The sequence below is a fragment of the Xenopus laevis genome, chromosome 8L (genome assembly GCF_017654675.1).
Source record: "Xenopus laevis strain J_2021 chromosome 8L, Xenopus_laevis_v10.1, whole genome shotgun sequence".
Classification (NCBI taxonomy): Eukaryota; Metazoa; Chordata; class Amphibia; order Anura; family Pipidae; genus Xenopus; species Xenopus laevis.
In genome coordinates, this window is record NC_054385.1 from 85,514,045 (window position 1) to 85,533,907 (window position 19,863).

General features: G+C 39.4%; 1 protein-coding gene across 4 annotated transcripts in view; it reads right to left on the minus strand.

The window, feature by feature from the left end:
• Positions 1–2,025: 2,025 nt before the first annotated feature.
• Positions 2,026–19,863, minus strand: part of fermt2.L (FERM domain containing kindlin 2 L homeolog) — a 64,743-nt gene continuing 46,905 nt past the window's right edge. For 2 of the 4 annotated variants that reach the window (XM_018228994.2, NM_001093486.1), the window contains 9 exon segments: positions 16,961–17,095; positions 16,452–16,501; positions 11,936–12,060; positions 10,065–10,171; positions 9,673–9,894; positions 7,916–7,936; positions 6,164–6,288; positions 4,903–5,044; positions 2,026–4,226 (listed from right to left, as the gene is read on the minus strand). In XM_018228994.2, the coding sequence (XP_018084483.1) occupies positions 4,053–4,226; positions 4,903–5,044; positions 6,164–6,288; positions 7,916–7,936; positions 9,673–9,894; positions 10,065–10,171; positions 11,936–12,060; positions 16,452–16,501; positions 16,961–17,095 (1,101 nt within the window). In that variant the 3' untranslated portion in view covers positions 2,026–4,052. 4 annotated transcript variants of the gene reach the window in all.

A 19,863-nucleotide genomic window follows, 5' to 3' on the forward strand; every position in this document is an offset into this window, starting at 1 on the left:
CTACAGGGAGGTTGTATGTTCGAGTCCTTCATGCAAACAATTTGTTAAACCCAAACCCGACCCGCGACCCACATACTTACCCGCTTGGACCCGCTACCCGACCTGCAAGTACTTTATCTACAACCCGATCCACAACCCGCTGACCATCAAGAAACAGGAAGTGCTGTCACTGTCAACCGGAAGTGACATCATTAGAAGTAGGCGTGATCAGAAAAAAAAAGGAGTAAAACTCGCTATTGAGAAGCCCCGCGACCCTGAAGAACTGCCGACCCGCGTCTATACCAGCTCGTGAAACTTCTACCTGCAACCCGCAGGGTACCACAGGTTTTTGCGGGTAACCCGAGGGTATCCAACCCGCTGCAGGACTCTGTTGTATGTGTCCAACGGCCTCTGCAATTCTTACATAAACAAGCAGTCTGCTTCCTTTTGGCACCGGCATGTATGAGAAGTAGCACCTTTACCCTTGTGCAGTTTGTCAGTTTGCTGATATACTGCTGCACCAAGAAGAAGCTCAGCCAGTACTTATGGGACCTGTTATCCAGAATGCTCGGGACCTGGGGTTTTTCCCAGAAAATGGATCTTTCCATAATTTGGATCTTCATACCTTAAGTCTACTAGAAAATCATGTAAACATTAAATAAACCCAGCAGGCTGGTTTGGTTTCCAATAAGGATTATGCCCCAGAGGAAGCCGGTCACGCGGCGAAACGCGTAGGGCAAGGCAGCATAGGTGGAGGATGGTGAGAGCAGCTCCTATCACTCCCAACGTAGACAGGCAGGTGCTCTGTGTGGGACTGGAAGGGAGGGGGGCAGACCATTACGGTCGGTTACTTACTTGACTATCAAGCATGGTGCTATTTAAGCCTTACTTTCTGATCTAAACAAAGGTCTTGCCATCTGTCCACCTTTGCGGTGTTTTAATTGTGTGTTTTTTATGGACATGGTCCAGCACTGTGTGCTTACACGCAGTGAATTCGTCAGTGTGGTTGTGGGGTGTCACATGGTTCACGCGTTTATATAATTTTAAATGGAATTATTAAAAGTTAAATTTTAGAAAGCTTTGTCAGTACACAAGACTATAGCATGTGTTCTGAACTGGGTTGCTGGGTGGCGGGACCAGATGTACTTGGCTAGCTGGGTGCACGGCTCCAACCCCATTGTTTCTATTTAAAAAAGGATTAATTATATCTTAGTTTGGATCAAGTACAAGCTACTGTTTTATTATAACAGAGAAATAATAAATGATTGTTTAAATCTGGATTATTTCAATGAAATGGAGTCTATGGGAGATGGACTTTCTGTAATTCCAAGCTTTCTGGATAACAGGTATCTGGATTTCCCATACCTGTACTAGCAGACTTTCACTACGCCACTGCTTATGGGGTTGGAGCTTAAACAAACAGCCTGCATAACGATACATAACCTGTACTAGGGGAAGATCAGCACTTCTAATATGTTTGGTTATAGAAGGAACAACATATGAAAACATAGAGCAGAAGGAGGATGCATTAAATCAGAAAACACCAGTAGGGATAGTGCCCTTAGAATACAAGTACAGGGATGGGATCCATTATCCAGAAACCCATTCTCCAGAAAGCGAGAATTACAGGAAGGCTATCTCCCATAGACTCCATTTTAATAATATAATTCATAATTTTTAAAAATGATTTCCTTTTAAATAATAAACAGTAGCTTGTACTTGATCTCAGCCACAATTTAATTAATCCTTATTGGATACAGATCAATCCAATTGGGTTAAATGAAGATTTAAAATCTCATACTTTAGTAGACTAAGTATGGAGATCCAAATTACAGAAAGATCTGGAAAGCATTCTGGATAACAGGTCCCATACCCTTCTTTCTATATTTTATGTAATGGTATTTCTTAGCTTAAGGAGAGAGAAAGTCATTCTATATGATGCATAATAAAAACAGCCTTGCCCTGTGTAACTGTTGGGAGTCAGAATGAATTTAAAACTTGCATTTCTAATAGTGGGACTATACAGAAAACCCAAAACCCCATAAATAAAAGGTTATCTTTTATTTAAAATAAAAAGCATTTATACATAGTTTTAATTCATATCATAAACATGTTTGAACACAGAACGTTGCAGCAAGTAAAAGTGTTTCATGCAGCTATAACATTATGCATTGGCAAAATAAACTTATTTTATTAACCCTATCGTGACAAGTGGGGACTTCAGCATTTGATAAGCCAAGAACCAGATACTACGTGGCTAAACACAAAAGGCATCATTTTGTTCAGTTCTTGGTTTCAGACGTGGATATGGCTTCCAACCACCAATTAAGATTTGTAGTGCATAGTAAGGAGTCGGGTCTCCTAGTGTTTGCGCTTTAGTCGGCATATACACGCTGTAGCAACTTGCATTCAGGCCCTAACATTAATAACACTTCTGAAACTTGGTGCTGGTAGAGGTATAGGGGATTCACACCACCGTATGTATAATTATATATATATATATATTTTAGACTCAATATTCCTTTTGGATATGGTGAAATTTATATATGCTTTGATATCGAATTACCTGCATTACTCAGCACCCAAAGATATTACTATATATCTCTCTAATGGGCTGTGGTGTGAATATATAGAAGCCAGACCTGTTAATAGTCAGGCATTACTCCTGCTGTGCAGCCGTATAACTGCATTTTCTGTACAAACTCATACAGCTCAGTCTGTTTCTCCTTTGGCATTCAGGAAAGGCACGTTCAGCTGAGGTTAGGAATAAATAAGTGGATTCCAATTAACGTTCTATTTGTCATGTATAAAGCCTGACCAGTAGCAGATTGGGGATTTGGCTACTAAGGAGCATTCCTGCTGTGGTGGAAAGGAGATCAGAACATTCCAGTAGTAGCGATTCTCTACCTGCAGCTCTCCCGTTGTTGTCAGACATTGAAGTTCAACAACAGTGAGAGAGTGTCACAGGTTGCAGACCACCGCCGACGAATCAAAATTAACTTAGGCCCACCTTCATTTTGTATTGCAGACAGCGGCTACTATCAACAACTGAGCACCGTCTAGTCCCCTGCAGTCTGACCTGTCTATTAAAAAAAGGAAAAAGTTCATCTCATAATTCAGTCAAAAACAGGGACAAATACTGTAGTGAAATACTTGGATTCTAAATATTAAGGCATATGTTTTAAAGGCATACATTAATAAATGCATAACATTCAAATGCAGATACACTGGATCTAAGGCAAATGTGGCTAATGCAAAAACAAACCAAAAAAAAAAAGATAAAACTGTACAATTATTATAAAATTTGTGTTTGTACATAAGTTACACAAAAATGTATACTTCATTAGACCTTTACTTCATATTGTCATGACATATTGCATATCTGACGTGAGTATGCTGGTGAATACTACTTGTTGTCATAATACTATATGGTGTAGAGAGAATGAAAGACGAGAAGATATATATATATGAAGGAAGAAAACAGGTTACAGATGGAACATTACATTTCCTCCCAGGCCCTTTTCATTTTCAGGATAGTCCTAGAGTTCAGTTTGATCTGGTGTGGTGAAATGACTAGCTGAAAATGGTTAACCCTGAGTGCTAAACAAGTGTGCACTCTGCCCCCTTCAAAGGGTTAAAAGGCAGGAGAGTTTAAAAACCACGCGGTCACCTTTACAAGTCAAATAGAAAGACACACATGCATTACACGTGATAAATAGATGTCGAATAGTTTAAGCGCCTAGGTACTGGTGTGGTTAAAATGGCTTCGGATTCTCACACCCTTTCATAGCTTGGGTGGGATAAATCCCGTCGCTGTATTCACTGCCAGCACAACTGTAACAAATACCCACAATGCCCACCACTGACCACAGGCAGAACTAGGTTAATGGAGGTGTCCAAATTAGTGCACTCTGATCTCGTTAAATGCAAAACGTTTCATAGAATGGATACATTTCAAGCTTATGTTTATTCTTCTTTTAAGCAGCATATGTAAAAATAAAAAAAAATAATTAAAAAGCTCATGGTAAATTGAAATTAGTAGCTGGAGCGGGGAGCGCGGGGGGGAGGGGCAATCACACCCAGCCACTGGTGAGTTTGAAGAACATCTCTTCGTCTAGACTTTCATTCTGGTCCTTTGCACGTGTCGACAGGAAAATGTAACCTCCGATGAATTCATGAACGACTTTGCAATCTACTTCTGCGCATATGAACGACAGCCGCATTTCATCTGCAAACTCCACAGTCACCTGTAGGCACAATTACAAGAATCATAGTCATAATGTCGCTTAGCTAAATACTGAATAATTGGGGGATGTGAAAATAAAGCTTTCTCCTCCAGCTTATAAATGATCTGGGTATGTAGCTTTCAGGGCTATGAAAGAATGATTTTGTTTGGCAGTTTGTGCACATTATTTCAGCACCAACAAACAATGCAATAACCATAACAAAAATATTACTACTTTTGATCATTACTAGGAGGGCTGCTGCTCTGCTATCAACAAAAGAATGAAGAGTCATTGCCAGGGCTAACATTCATTTGTCTGATCTTCCTGTAAGTTATAGAATTTCAAAACTCCTTGCCTCGAACTTCACAGTATAAGTAGAAAAGTGCTATATAACTTCAGAAAAGTAGATTCAGTACTGAGCAATAAATCCAAGTTGTTTTGCTACTCAATTTCCTGCTTAACAGTGTGCACCAACAATAGAGCACAAAGCTAAAAATGCAGCAGCTTCGTGGACTAGTTAGTAACCCATTCATGCGATTGTTCAAATGCAGCTCCAAAATAACATCTACTTCTCTAAGTACATCACCATTTTTTTTCAGTTGCACATAATCATATCTTTTTAGCAAAAGAAGCAAGAAATAATTTTCTGCATTCAACATTCCACAGTGACTTATCTCCAGTGAAATTGCACATTTACCATTTTTATTTCCCAGTTGACGTTCCACTGCTTCATGTTGCTAAAGCGCCAGGTCTTGATTGCATCTCCAGTGCTGGCATCCATTCTAATCAGCCTGTTGTATGCAATTCCAATCAGCTCCTCTTTTTTGCCTCCTTGGAACCTGTACAACACGTGTTGCTGTTAGTTTGGGAGCAGGAGTTACAGAGAAAAGCACACACTCCTCGCTCTGCAGGAAAAAATATTTTAAGCAGGGAAATATCGGCTGATTTTAGTAACAGTGGATGGTCAGTCTGCTGCTTTGATCCCCTAAAGATCTCCCACGTGTGCCCAAAATGTTTAACACCCCAGCAGAGACTGGCTGCTATATTATGGAGCTAGAGGACAGCAGATGTGAAAAGAGAATTCTGGGCCAAGACAACGGTCTGCCAATGCAAAGCAATAGCAAAACTTAATAAACAGGAGTTGTAGGAGACATGGGGAAATGTGACAGTCACATGAGTGTTCCAACAATGATTTAGTAAACATGGAGATCAGCTGACCATTATCACCTATAATGCATACACCCAGTGGTAGCTGCAATCTTCTCATTATCTCCAGCACTGTTGAGCCCAAGAACATTGTGCATTAGAGAGCCATTAAACGTGTAACTAACACACAGTAATAAGTGCTGCTGCATTTACACAGCCAAAACATTGCATCACATTTCATCTAGTTACTAATTTTTCTATGAAGGTAAAGCACAGAAATATTTCAGTAAGTGTTTGCTAGGCACCTGAAAGCTTAAAGTACACCATGCATATATATTTCAAATATTTGTTTTTCTTTACAAAATATACAGTGTTATAAGTACACATCTCTCTTGTATCCTTACAGGTCCAAGGGGAGGTCATGTACCACCTGAGCCCACTCCTTATAAATACAACACTGCTGAATGCAAAGTTCAAAAAACATTGTGATATGTGCCTGTTCTATGTGCAGTACTTTGCCATCTGTCCCATGCTTTGTAAATTGGGCCTTAATGTCAAAGGCCTTTCCCATTAAGTGGCCATGACAGCAATGCATCCCTGGCTTCATGAAATATAGAAAAAAGGTTTTGTCCCAGAACATGCCATAGAGTTACCCTACCTAAGAAAACTATTTATACACCATGTCAAATAAAAATAAGTGGGCCAGGACAATATCTGAATGAACGTGTGCTTGAAGAATTATATTAAGTATGGACAAAGATTTAGCACACAGCCAGACTTGCTTTATTTTATCCAAAGTTTTGTCTACTGACCTGGCAAGAAAGTGGGTGATGCCAAATTCTGGCAGAGATTGCCAGGCTTGAATAAACCTCATTTTGGCCTCAATCAGGCTCATCTGTGCTACGTTCTGATGAGCCTCCAGGATCCTGGCTGTGATCTGAATAATATAAGAAACAAACATTTGCATGAAAATAAAAGGTGCTTCACACAGACGTCACTTGGCAGAGCAAAATTTCAGCATTAGTTTTTTTGGGCCACTTTTCTAGAGCCTTCAGAACACAACACGTGATATTAACATACCAGCAAGGGGGCATACACGGAGAGGAAATCTATAACTATTTAGCATGTAATGCAGCTTAACTCACGTAAATATGAAATTATTGGAAAACCGATCAACAAATTACGAAATTCCCCATATATATTTTTTTACAAATAGAGCAGGCTATCTCCATGTTTGATAACTGCTTGGGGAAAAGCTAAAGGGACACAAATAAACATCACATAAAATTCCTCTAACGTAGTACTGTATAGTATTTCAGCAGGCTGTGGGGGGTAATATTCCCTCGGCAGTCAAAACTTTATGGCCAGGCTACTATAAATCACAGATGACAGGAAATGAAAAGTTCGGATAGAAGAAAAATTTCCTCCAGCTTGGCGGGAAACCATTAGTGCAACAGGAATTGTTATTATAACATGGTGTTGCTTTTTCTTAGTAGGGTTCCTTTAAGAACTTGTCCAAAGTCACTTGCAGACTAGGTGTAGTTTTGGAAAGGGGAATCTAAATAACCCGTGTCCAAATGCTACAATATGCCAAGAGAACACTGCAATCCCAAACAAAGGCTTGTTTAAATATGGTACATATATTTTTAGTAAATACTTCATATTACGCACAGAACGTCTGTTCCAAAAGACACTTTTAAAGAATGTTTTCATCACATACTTTGTGATCAGAACGTACTGCAACTTGGAACAGACGGCAGATATAAAAAGCCCACAAACAGTTCAAAAATTTTAGAAGTAAACAAGCTCATGAAACCTCTCTGATTTAGCCATGCCTCAAAATTCCCGTGAATGTTTAAAATGTATATCAAACAGGCAGCGTGGACTGAAAGCACTTGCAAAAGCCACATGCAAAGATAGTGTATGAAAGTGTGAGACGAATGTGTTCAGCCCAGAGATCTGCTTATTCCCAGGGAACTCAGACTGAAGGTTCCAAAAATTAGTTATTGTGTGCCTTGTTTGAGTTTCTATTGGCTAATGTACCAAGAAATGAGACAGTAATAAAGGGAACCTACCGAGATCCACCCTAAACCACTAGGATTTGTTTTGGATCCCAGGTCATAAAGTTCAAGAATCTCTGGCTCTTTTTAAAGCATGGAAGGCATTCAGAAAGCAAGCCTGCCCTAAGATGGTTTCCATACAGATAAAAAGATTTCAGTAGCATTTCTTTTTGTAGAAGTGCTTTCTGTGCACAGTTTAGGTTGCTAGCTTTAGTGTTTTAGCAGCCTATTCAATAGAAAATATATTAATGTTTATTAACAGAGGTATTTCACTGCATTATATATTTTAGCAGTTAGTGTGGGGCTAAACTACTGCGATATAGAAAAACTAAAGTTCAAGTCAACAAAAATATTTCTTCAAATGGCACAGCCCTTCACATTGGAGTTATACAGTTTTATTAGAAAAGCTAAGCGCTAGTTTAGACTGAATTACAGTTCATACAAGTTCAGCCCACAGAATGTGTCAGTGTGAGACAAGATTAACTCCTGTTTCTTGTAACTTACCAAGTCTCTTACATAGCCTGGCTGTAGGTGGCAGCGTGGAGAGAGCAGGGCAAAATATATAGCAGGATAAAATAAAAACAGAGAAAAAAGCATGAGCTTTAAAGCAACAAGCAAAGAAAAAGCTGCAGGCAAAAACATGCAAATAATGTCCAAAAGAAGCAAAACAAAGCACAAGCGCAGGAGTGAGGAAGGAAGCATTCGGCTTTATGGGAACTGGTGCAGCATAGTGGCACTTAATGTACGGATAGAAACAAACAAAATGTACAGATAGAAACAAACAAGAAGCACAGGGAACAGCAACACTGAATCACCAACGGCGATTGGGCTGTGATGCCTTCTAAAGAGAATTATAAATACTGCAGTGTCTAGCCAACATGTGTTTCCTTTGATAAAGAACATCATTTATAACAAATACATATTCTTTCTTCACATATTTTCATATGAGAGTGGGCAGCCATTTTGCTTTGTTGACATATGCACCCTCTGTAAACAGCAGAGGGTGCATATCTCAACACTTATTGAGGATCACTGTAAAATATGGATAAGTCTAAATATCCAAAGAAAGAATAGTGGTGCCCTCCTTAGGCTAGATCATGTTGTTATACAAAAGAAAAGAAATGGAACATATTAACAAAGCCTGTTCATTTCATATTTGAGGAGGCAGAACATAATATACCACATGAATGCATGCAGCTAGTTTAGATCTCAACACCATCAATATTGGCTAAACCTTTATTCACTCACTGTTGCTGGACAGTTTGAAACAACTGCTTACTTTGTCTTACACAAAACATGTATATAAACCCTGTGCTGTTAAAATTCTCATTAACTAAGCCTTTTCCAAGGGGCTGCATCATGCTGTCAACTTTGTGCTCTCAAACAGCAACTGAAAATGAGCCAACACAGTGGACTCAAGAGTCTTGTGCCAGAGGCCGGACACTAAGCAGCTTGGGTAGAGCCATTGCAGGGAAGTAGTATCTCAACATAAAGGCATGCTGTTCTCTCTTCCTCTCACTTGAAAGGGGGAATGTGCAGAGACAGCTGTGGGGATTAGTGTTTGACCTCGGTGCAGCTGCACAGTGATGGCCCTGGCAAACAGCTGCAAAGGTTCCCACTGAAGTGGGAGTAGAGGTTATTACCTCCTTTTTAAGCAATTTTAGTTTTAAAAGCTAAATCCACCTCACATGTGTAAAATATGCCATTTTCTCAGATGTTTAAAATAAGTGTAAAATTAACTCCATGAGTGGAAAATATTTGCCTACAAATTCTGTAATATTCCAATTAAAACTTTGAGTAAATTTAAATATTTTCCTAGATAACTGTGTTTACTTCTGTTAGCAGTTACACATTCCTTGCATTCTCCTGGCGCAGCACTTCCTAAATCACACAGCAGCCCAGTGTCATGGGATTCTGGGGACAGAAATGTGACGATGTCAAATCCCACGAAAAACAGCCTGGGATTTGTGGGTGGGAGGCAAGACATGTTTAACTGTTTGGAGACCGTCAGAATTTAATGCCGCTTGTTCCTGGTACCTTGCGACAAGAACGGTCATATAGAAAAGTGTGATGCAAATGGTCACATATACAAGTTAAAGTCCCTCATTAACCCATACAAAAACACAAGTGAAAGGGAAAAAAACATTAGCTGAGAAGGCAAAGTCACACATTGGTGCATGTTATTTTAAACAAGGAGCAGCTCTGCTTTTAATTTCCACTTTTCCATTTGAGATGTCAGTGCCTGGAAGACTAAACAGTACCTGCTTGTTCTTGTACTTCTTCAGATATCGAGGAGAAACAACACATTCAGGGTTTATATCAGAGTTGACTTGATCAGGAATAAACTGGGGATCTGGGTTGAGATGCTGCATCTTCAAGAAAGACAGAATATTCTGCACCTCCAGATTATAAGAACTGTCTGCCATGGTTTTGCCCTTGGAGGCTAACCTACAAGCTGCCATCCAGTGTGCATACTGCTTTTCCTGCCATTAGAGATAAGAGTGTCAGTGTTTGTATCTACATATTAATGTAAAAATAATTCAACTACAGCCATCATGCAACCCAGCACTTTACAAGTGTAAAATATCATTAAGATGTACCAAGAATTATGCATTCAGTTGCATGAATAAATATTCAATACCAAAGCACTTACATTTTCACAGCGCAGCCAGATTTCATTCATACCCTCAGCAACTGGTATGAGGAGTTTAATATTAAACTTCTGGCCGGATATATTAACATCCGGTGTCACTTCACAACCTGCAAAGTAATATAAGCAATTGGTAAATTGGTTGAAAAAAGTATGCAAGGTATTCCCTACATATAGATCATACATACAGTACATACATATAGATTAGATACTAGGAACCTAGGAGTGACATCACAGGCCAATGCATGCAATCATTTTTCAGCATCACAACAGTCCTGGATTTATTGCATTAAGCTTTCTCACTGCACTGCTCAATGTGATGTCCCTCTGGGATTCCTAGACATTCTCTGAACTGAGAATGCCAACTGAATCCACCTAATTGTGTTTGCATGACCTGGGAATGCGCACTTCTCCTTCTAGGGCTTTGATGATCAAAACTAGGATTATCATTTGTGCTATGGAGTAGCGTTTACTCAACAATAGAACCCTTCATGTACTTCATGCACATTTTGACACTTCTGCTTTCAGGCATATTTACTATATCAGAAGTATCCTTGATTAACTAAACTGTGTGCCCTTACTGAACTGTTTCTCCTATGGATGATCTACACCACTGGTGCACTGGAAGAACTGAGCAAATAAACCTTAAATAAACACACAGTAACTGGCCAAGCTTATGGTGCCTCTCTAACACCAATTGTGTCTGATCTCCAAAAAAACTGGGGCAAACTGTAATTAGTGTAGACAATTTGCTAAAGGCCATAAACTCCCCTAATTTCTTGCTCTGGTCATTGGAAAGTATTAGTGCATCATTGACAGATCAAGCCATAAAAGTGAAGAAACAAAATATAGGCCAGCCAGCGAATGCCTTTCCATGTAACCCTATGACAATATGTTTACAATTTTACTGAATTTTTAGGATTTTTAAGGTTTAGGGATTTAAATACAAATATTTTATGTGTCTTGTCGTTGCACATCTGGTCTTTATTGTTTATTCTGTGGTCTTCAGAGCTGTAACTCACAAACACAGCCTTTTCTAGGGAATAAAAAATGTCAGGCAGACTACTTGAATATGAAAAGTGCAGGGCAAAATACAAAGGCATTATTAGATTATTATCTATTTTGTTCCATTTGGAAAGCATAGTTAGAAATAACCCTATGTGTTAAGGATAGTTGTAATTCACAAATGTACCTGCTGTGCCCAATGGTAACTCCCATGTGAATAATTTACAGATTTCACAGAAAAAGATCTTAAAGAACAAATCATTATACAAGCCCTCCAATATAGGAGGAACAAGCGGCAGCAGTTAGAGAGCATGCTGTAGGAACTTCTAGATTTCTGGGATCTGTTGCATGCAGGAAAACCAGGAGAAATGTACCTAAATTATAGTACCACCATAGGTAAATTGGCCAGTGCAATGTCCTAATTATGTCTGAGAGCTCCCCCTTCATTCAAAAAAAAAAAAAAAAAAAAAAAGAGGGGTGGGGCCAAAAATACACTTTCAGGATTTTAGTTAGTGGTTAAGATGTCCTAACATTATGAAGAGTACACCTCCTGCAAAAATTCTTTTAGGCATAGTCAGCGGGATCCAGACTGTGTCAGTGTTCCCAAAATGGCATTCCAGTCTATTTCTGCAATTCTCTGTAGAGGGAGCTGACATCATTTGGCAGGTTGTATGTTTATTGCAAGACTGAAACACTAAGCAGGGGTCTTTGTATGGCGTTACACTATACAAGGATAAGAAAAGCATATGTTCAACTCCAACCCCCTCAAGAAAAACTGCAACATTTTTTTTTTTTTCATACGGGAGACACGAGGAACAAAAATGAAGAGTAGAATTCGTATCGCTGTGTCTTCTAATGGCTTTCCTTACCTCTAAGGTTCATCTGATGAGCTGGAGTTCCATTTGATTCTTCTTTACTCTTGTAGCAAGAAATTGATGTGTCTTTGAATGTGCACCAATACTGTTTGTAGCCTTTAAGGGTGAGTTTCTTTGGCCTACAGAAAATGAGAGAAGTTGAAAGGAAAAAAAAAAACAAAACAAAAAAACCATTGACACAGGATACACATTATAGGGAGAAGCAATTAAAGCGATTAATTAGGACAATGGCACAAATTGCAGGTGGTGGTGTATTGACTGCCAATCGTTTCACTGCTCAAAACTATACATCACCTCATATCAAAGTCAATAGTTATAACAATCACCAGTAGAAATATTTTCTCACAAGTCCTATAGGGGGTAACATAATAAAAGTCTCAAAATTTGTACCAGGCCTGTTAACAGAGAGCAATTTGGGTTGACCGCATTTGCTGGTCACCTGTTTAAGTGCTTGTTATGGGTTCTTAGACCTAGAGCTATCATAGCGACTTTTATTACATTACCTCCCTTTGAATTCAGTGGGAGAAAATTTGTGTCACTTTGATGCCCCAATGTGATAAAGCCAGCCAATGTGGATGTGCTCCAGTGGAGTAGGGACCAGTGTGAGTGATAAACATTCTCTGTACAGTGTTGTGTAGCATATCAGAGCTATATACTTAAAGCATTATATTTACATGATATAATATTATAATACAGTTCTTCTGCAGTTAAGTATTTGTTCTTTTCATAGGAGAGATTCCTATAACAGAACACTGAGCTGCTCAATCACAGACGTTCGTTTTGTACATTTCTATCATCTCCAGCCAAATGGTTTAACCATCGGTGTGTGATGCGTACTCCAAACGAGCAATTTGGAGTATGCAACACTAGTGTGATCTTTGGTTGATTTAACTAAGTGGAAGCTAAGCCAACCATACCCTACCTAAGGGCCAAAAAACTCCCACAAGCCTTATATTCTCCTGCTCAGCTTATGCACATAGTCCCTGATAGCAGGTTAAATACCTTCTGATAATAGAGCATGTAAGAATGTGACAGGGGCCTTAGACTGTAAACTCCATGGGGCAGGGGCTGACTAAAGCAATAAAGAATATCTTGGAGCTATATAAATGAAGACTTATAATAATAGGCAACAAAAAAGCAAGTTAACAGGCCACTATGCACTTCCATTTTCAGCTCATTAGAGGGGAATACCAACTAAAAATTTTAGGCTGAGCAATGCTGTCTATAAATTGAAAGATCTGTTTGTTAAACAAAGACATCAATGGTTCTTTCCTCAATATTCCCACATTGAGTTCCTGATCAATATCTGCCAGATGTTGGTTAGGTAGGTCCATCAGAGTGCCCCATACATGGCCACATAAGCTGCTGACTCGGACTGAAGGGACTGAATCAGCAGCTTTAACCTGAACCGCTTCATAGATTTTTTATTTTGGTGGCAGGTAGCCAGAAACATTCTTCTCTTAATATTTTACACACTTACAAAAGGAATGTAGGATTAGTGTCTGATTAGGGAACAGAGGTGCACAGAGCAGGCTGAAATGTTGGCAGCACATAACTGGGATTGCATTGCACAAATCTCGACTGTTTCCAAACTCGGACTTGGCTGCACATATACATTTTATTTTTATTATGATCAGGTGCATATTCTGCATAGTCTGCTGTCAGACATTCTATAGCAGTGATCCCCAACCAGTGGCTCACAAGCAACATATTGCTCACCAACCCCTTGGCTGTTGCTCCCAGTGGCCTCAAACAGGTGATTTTTTTTTTGAATTCCTGGCTTGAAGGCAAGCTTTAGTAGCATAAAAACCATGTATACTGCCAAACAGAGCCTCCTGCCAAACAGAGCTCACATGGAAATATTTGCATACTAAAATTGCTTATTTTACATTTGTATGCAAAATAGTGCTACGCAATATGTTGGCGCTATATGTTGGCGCTATATAAATACATGTTAATAATAATAATAATAATATGCGCCTCACAGATTAAAAGGTAATGGACCCCTGCTCTATAACCCCCGCTACATGTAAATGTAAAAATATTGGGAAGACACAAGAAGAAACAAAATCATTGGGGATGCCAAAAAAGGACTGGATAGGTTAATTAATAGTCCCATGTGGACTCCTAGCCTACAGGAGGCCCTATTGGAGTAATCCTGTGTCTTTATGCCTCCAAAACTTGAAGTTAAACCAGGAATTTCAAAGTGGGCCACTGGAAGCAACATCAATTAAAGTGTAAAGCAAAATGTTACTCGCGAGCCATTGGTTGGGGGAATCACTGCTATATGTCTTTGAAAATGCCAGGAGTCAAAATAAAAACCTTTAAGCATTTACAACATATAATAATAAGAGAACAGAAAACAGAACATCAATAATGAAGAGTAACTTGGCAATGGATGGTATTGTATTTGTTAAAAGAGAAGAAAAAAATACTATAAATACAGTATGTGCTTTACCTGCAGCCTTCAATGCAGGACAAACAAGTTGACAACCCTCACATGGAACAATACATTTTAGTGTGAACTTCCTACACTTTGGTTATAACTTATTAACCCAAATGGAGATCTATGGAAAATGGAGTGGATAAACAACAAATCCATATTAATAAACTAAGCAGAGACAAGGATGACATACTGGGGCTTATTTATCAACACTGGGCAAACCCTAACCTTTAGCAACCAATCGATGATTAGCTTTTTAAAGCCAGCTGCAAGAAGAAAGATGAATGCAGCAATCTGATTGGTTGTCATGGGTTACTGCTAGGGATGGGCGAATTTTTTCCCCTTGTTTCACCGCGGAAATGACACCCATAGACTTGTATGGTGTTGTGCGACAAAAAATATGACTTCTGCGTCATTTCGCCGGCGGCGAATTTTTGACGAAACTAAACGGGTGAAATTCGCCCAAGCCTAGTTACTGCCCATGGGCAAATTTGCTCAGTGCTGATAAATGACCCCCATTGTGTCTGTAGTCTGCTTCAGCACTTTCAGATGATCATTTCTCTGTAGGCACAACATACTGAACACTGAAACCATGCTTAGCTTCATGCCCACTTTCTCTGGTGTCCTTCCAAAATTCAATTAGATAACAAGAGAAGATGATCTGGAGCTGCTGGGTATTGTACTAAATATAGCAGACATAATTTATTGTCTGGAGATCATGTGTATGTGGGTGGATTCTCATAACCAACACAATCATTATTGGCAGAGTCATTGCCTGCTGTTTGGGAAATGACTGCATGAAGCATATCCTATAAGCATCACTGGAATTTATACACAAACGTCTCTCTTTCTGCAGTACTATGACCTGGGCAATGCAAACAATGACCGCTAGCACATGGAAGAATAGAGGTGGCCCTTCGGGGGAACAATGTGTAGATAAAAATAAAATGTTTTCAGTACAATTTCATATTTTTATTTTTAACAAGTTTATATTCATGTATTCCCAAATTTCTTGCCAGTCATTGTATCATTCTGTGAACAAGGTCAGGAGTGAGATATGTTCATAGTATTATCCACACAAGAGAAAACCTGAACTTATGTCGATACTTAAAGGGATACTGTTATGGGAAAAGTTTTTTTTTTCAAAATGAATCAGTTAATAGTGCTGCTCCAGCAGAATTCTGCACTAAAATCCATTTCTCAAAAGAGCAAACAGATTTTTTTATATTTAATTTTGAAATCTGACATGGGGCTAGCCATTTTGTCAATTTCCCAGCTGCCCCTGGTCATGTGACTTGTGCCTGCACTTTAGGAGAATAATGCTTTCTGGCAGGCTGCTGTTTTTCTCTCACTGTAACTGAATGTGTCTCAGTGGGACATGGGTTTTTACTATTGAGTGCTGTTCTTAGATCTACCAGGCAGCTGTTATCTTGTGTTAGGGGGCTGTTATCTGGTTACCTTCCCATTGTTCTTTTGTTTGGCTGCTGGGGGGGGGGAGAGGGGTGATATCACTCCAACTTGCAGTAAAGCAGTAAAGAGTGATTGAAGTTTATCAGAGCACAAGTCACATGACCTGGGGCAGCTGGGAAATTGACAATATGTCTAGCCCCATGTCAGAATTCAAAATTGAATATAAAAAAATCTGTTTGCTCTTTTGAGAAATGTATTTCAGTGCAGAATTCTGCTGGAGCAGCACTATTAACTGATTCATTTTGAAAAAATCTTTTTTTCCCATGACAGTATCCCTTTAATTCATGAGGATGTTATATCCTTTTGAAACTAATATCAGTTTATAAATACATTGAAAGAAATGAGGCCTTCAACCTTTCTAGAGAAAATAAAAACTTGTATCACAGATCTCGGTTACGCTGCCTGGTTATTTTATTGACTCACGTTCCTTCAAACACAGCGACGGCAAAAGCACTAGTTTACTGCATCTGATATTTTGGTTCCAACTGGGACCTTTCCCAAGGATAGATAATAGAGACAGAGATAGCTAAGACATATAGATGATAGATAGATAGATAGATAAAGATCCAATAACCATCATTATGGTAAAGTACTTACTTGAAAACCTTTAAGTAGTCTGTAAGTTCAGGAATAGAAGTAATGTCACCCTAAGGTTAAAAAAAAAAAACATACAACAAATAACAGTTACTATAGAAACGACATGAAAATCAGATATTCCAATCCTGTAGCCTTCCAGCTGCTGTCAAACTTAATTTCCCATCATGCCTTAATAGTCTATCAATAGATACTTCCATTTGTAAAGCACTGCGTATCTTGTCGGCGCTATAGAAATAAATGATGATGATGATTTGTTATTTTCGGTTTGGCCAGAAGTGGTTCCATTGGCAGCCAACCATATGCCTACAAACTATGATACAGACTATAGGAGTTAAGAAAGAAATATAGTTAGCCAAAAATGTAATGTGGCTGGAGTGACTGGATGTGTAACAGAACAGAACACAACTTTCTGCTTTGCAGCTTTCTTTGTTTCCACTGATTGGTTACCAGTCAGTAACCAATAGATACATAGAACTTTCTACTATGGTAGGAAGGGACTTTTTTCTCACCAGAATAGTTGATGTTTTGCCTCCTTCCAACGTGATCTCTAGATCAGACAGGGCAGCATCAACCTCGTCCACTTCTTTGTCACTGTTGTTGTAGTGATTTTCAGAAGACATGACCGACAACTTGTTGATATGGTACTATAAAAAGTTATAATAAATATATTCATGTATATTATCATAGTGCCAGTGTGCAATACAGCAGTTTCACCATTCTAATATGTCATGTAAATCAGGCCTTCTTAATTATGCAAGCTTAAAGATTGTTAAAGTTGAAAAATATTAAATCGCAAAATATAAAAATAGATAAAACATTAACATTTATTTTCAGTTATCTGGTGTTATAACTGCAGCACTTTAGGTTAATGCTGCATGGGGCTGTTTCACCACCTGCGAATAAACACAGAAACAGCCAATCTGCTCCTATTTGTTCCATGATGTAACTACATTAAACAGACATGGCTCTGGTCTACATGCAGACACCCTGAGCAGAGTTTGGTGAGAAAATATCCTCGGATGTTTCCGCTCCATGTAAAGCCATTTTTTAAAAAGAACCACACGAAATTACATTGAGTTTTTGACAAAAAGCTCCAGATTGACCTGGATGTGCTGTTGTGCATTCTGCTGTCTTGCTCAATTTATTCCCAAAAATATTAGGCATTTTGTTAAAGAAGAAAAAATAAGTGGTGCAGAATACAAATGAAAACAAATAACTGTAGGGAATCCGTGCAAAATCATTGCACTTATCCCTGTAAGGGCACAAGCCCAGATCCTGTGTCTGTGTGATGTAAGCTGTTACCTAGCAACCAGCTATTCGGTGATCTCAGTGCAACAGGAAGTGACACAGCAGCTAGTGAGTGGCTGGCAGGAAAAGGAAGTCACAGATACTGGAGAGCCTGGCATAGAGAGCCGCATGGCGGACAGAGAAGGAAGCAAGAGAGCTGCTGGTGGGCCCAGAGAGCCCGGTTAGGAGTGCTGCATGTACTAGTTGGCCATTTATTTTAGATAAACCGTTATTCAGTTTAACCAATACTGTGTGTGTGTTATTACTGTATTCCTAGTTGGGCCACCCGTAGGTGCATTCCCGGATCCCACTAGGTGAAGGCACTGCACTAGTAAGTACCAGGTACCCAGTCTCCCCCCCCCCCATACCACTGCGGAGTGGCTCAGGTTTGTCCCGTGCCATCAGGTAAGCGCCACACGTGGAGTGTAATACAGACAAAGGGGTGTTGAAAGGGTTACATAACCTATTTCAGTCTGCTAAAAATAATGAAGCTTGGGTGAAAGTTCATCATTACACATGGCCAAATTAACACCGGAGTGGCTCAAACACAAACAAGGTCAGTATTCCATAATTGCCAAATCAATGCTCAGATCTTAATCCAATGAGTATTTACCCAAAAGCCTTAAAGCTGTTATTGTTGCTAAAGGTAGCTCTACAAAATATGAAAGTGTGGTGATGATATCATCACGGACACAGCATTTCAGTTTATTTTTCTCAAAATCAGTTTCAGTCCTTTGAAATAAAAATATCAGATTTCAGCTATTTATTAAAACCAGAGAACTGGTTAAGGTTTTGAGACAGTGTTTTTGGATATTATATGCCAATTTAAAACATTTAGATTGCATCAGTGTTTAACCCTTTAAGTGCCACAGAACGTAGAATCTACGTTCTGTGGATCAAAGGACCAAAGTGCCACAGATCGTAGATTCTACGTTCTGCAGCACTTCCGGGTTTGCGAGCGGAGGAGCGGCTGTTAGAGCCGCTCGCTCCGCTCCTTCACGATCCCCTGCCCCTAGACAACGAGCAGAGCAGGGGATCGTGTGGCCCCTGGGGCGCGATCGCCCAGGGGCCCCAAAGCAGCAGCAGGGACGCGTTTCCTATGCGTCCTGCTGCTGCCTGCGCCGCACTTCCGCCCAGCTCCGCCCCCACATGGCTGATGATCGTTGGAGCTGGAGATCTGCTGCGTGGGACCCTTTCTGATCGATCTGCAGCATCTACCCCAGGTAAGTGTAACATTTACACACACAAAAACACACAAACACACCAACACACACTTATTACAGTAATATACACTTACATTCACACTTACACACACTCACACATAGATTTTTGGGGATTGGGGGGGTCACACACACTCACAGCACCCATGTACACTTGCACACGCGCAAATAACATGCAATTTACCCGTTGTGCACACGCATATGTACATATATGGCTTTGTGGCTTTTTTTTTTTTTTTTCTTATCGCATCGTCTCTTTTTGGGCTAAAAAAAATGTTTTATTGCCGTTCCGAATAGCGTATTCGCTAACCGTACTGTGCAATAGCTTTTGTATGTTATTTTGGTGGTTATATTGCAATTTTGGGTATTTTGGTGCATTTTTAGCCATTTTATTGAATTTTTAGCCATTTTATTGCATTTTCAGCTCTGCATTTGTGTTGTTCACTTGTTTCTGCCCGTATAATCGATTTGGCCCAGCTAAAATATTCAAACGGTAATTCTGGTGGCCGATTACACTAGTGTGAAAAAAAAAAGCATTGATTTTTGTGGTTTTATTAGTTTTTGGTGATTTATTTGCATTTCACACTGTTCTGTGTTATTTTGTTTTGCCTATGTAAATTTTATCTACTATATATCCATTTGGGGGTCTCTGTGCGCCACATAGTTTGGTATATCTATGCATATTGGGCATCAAAGTGTTCAGTAGACCCCTGTCATTCATATTTAGGATGTTTTATGCCGATACGTTACGAAATGTGGGGCACATAATGGGGTAAAATTCAAGCTTTGTGACGATTTTCAGAAATTTGATAAAAACCGTTATGTTCAGCATTGCTTTGCAGTTTGGCAGTTTGCTGTAGAAACACTTATTTACCCATTTTGGATTCGTCAGAATGTGTACTTTC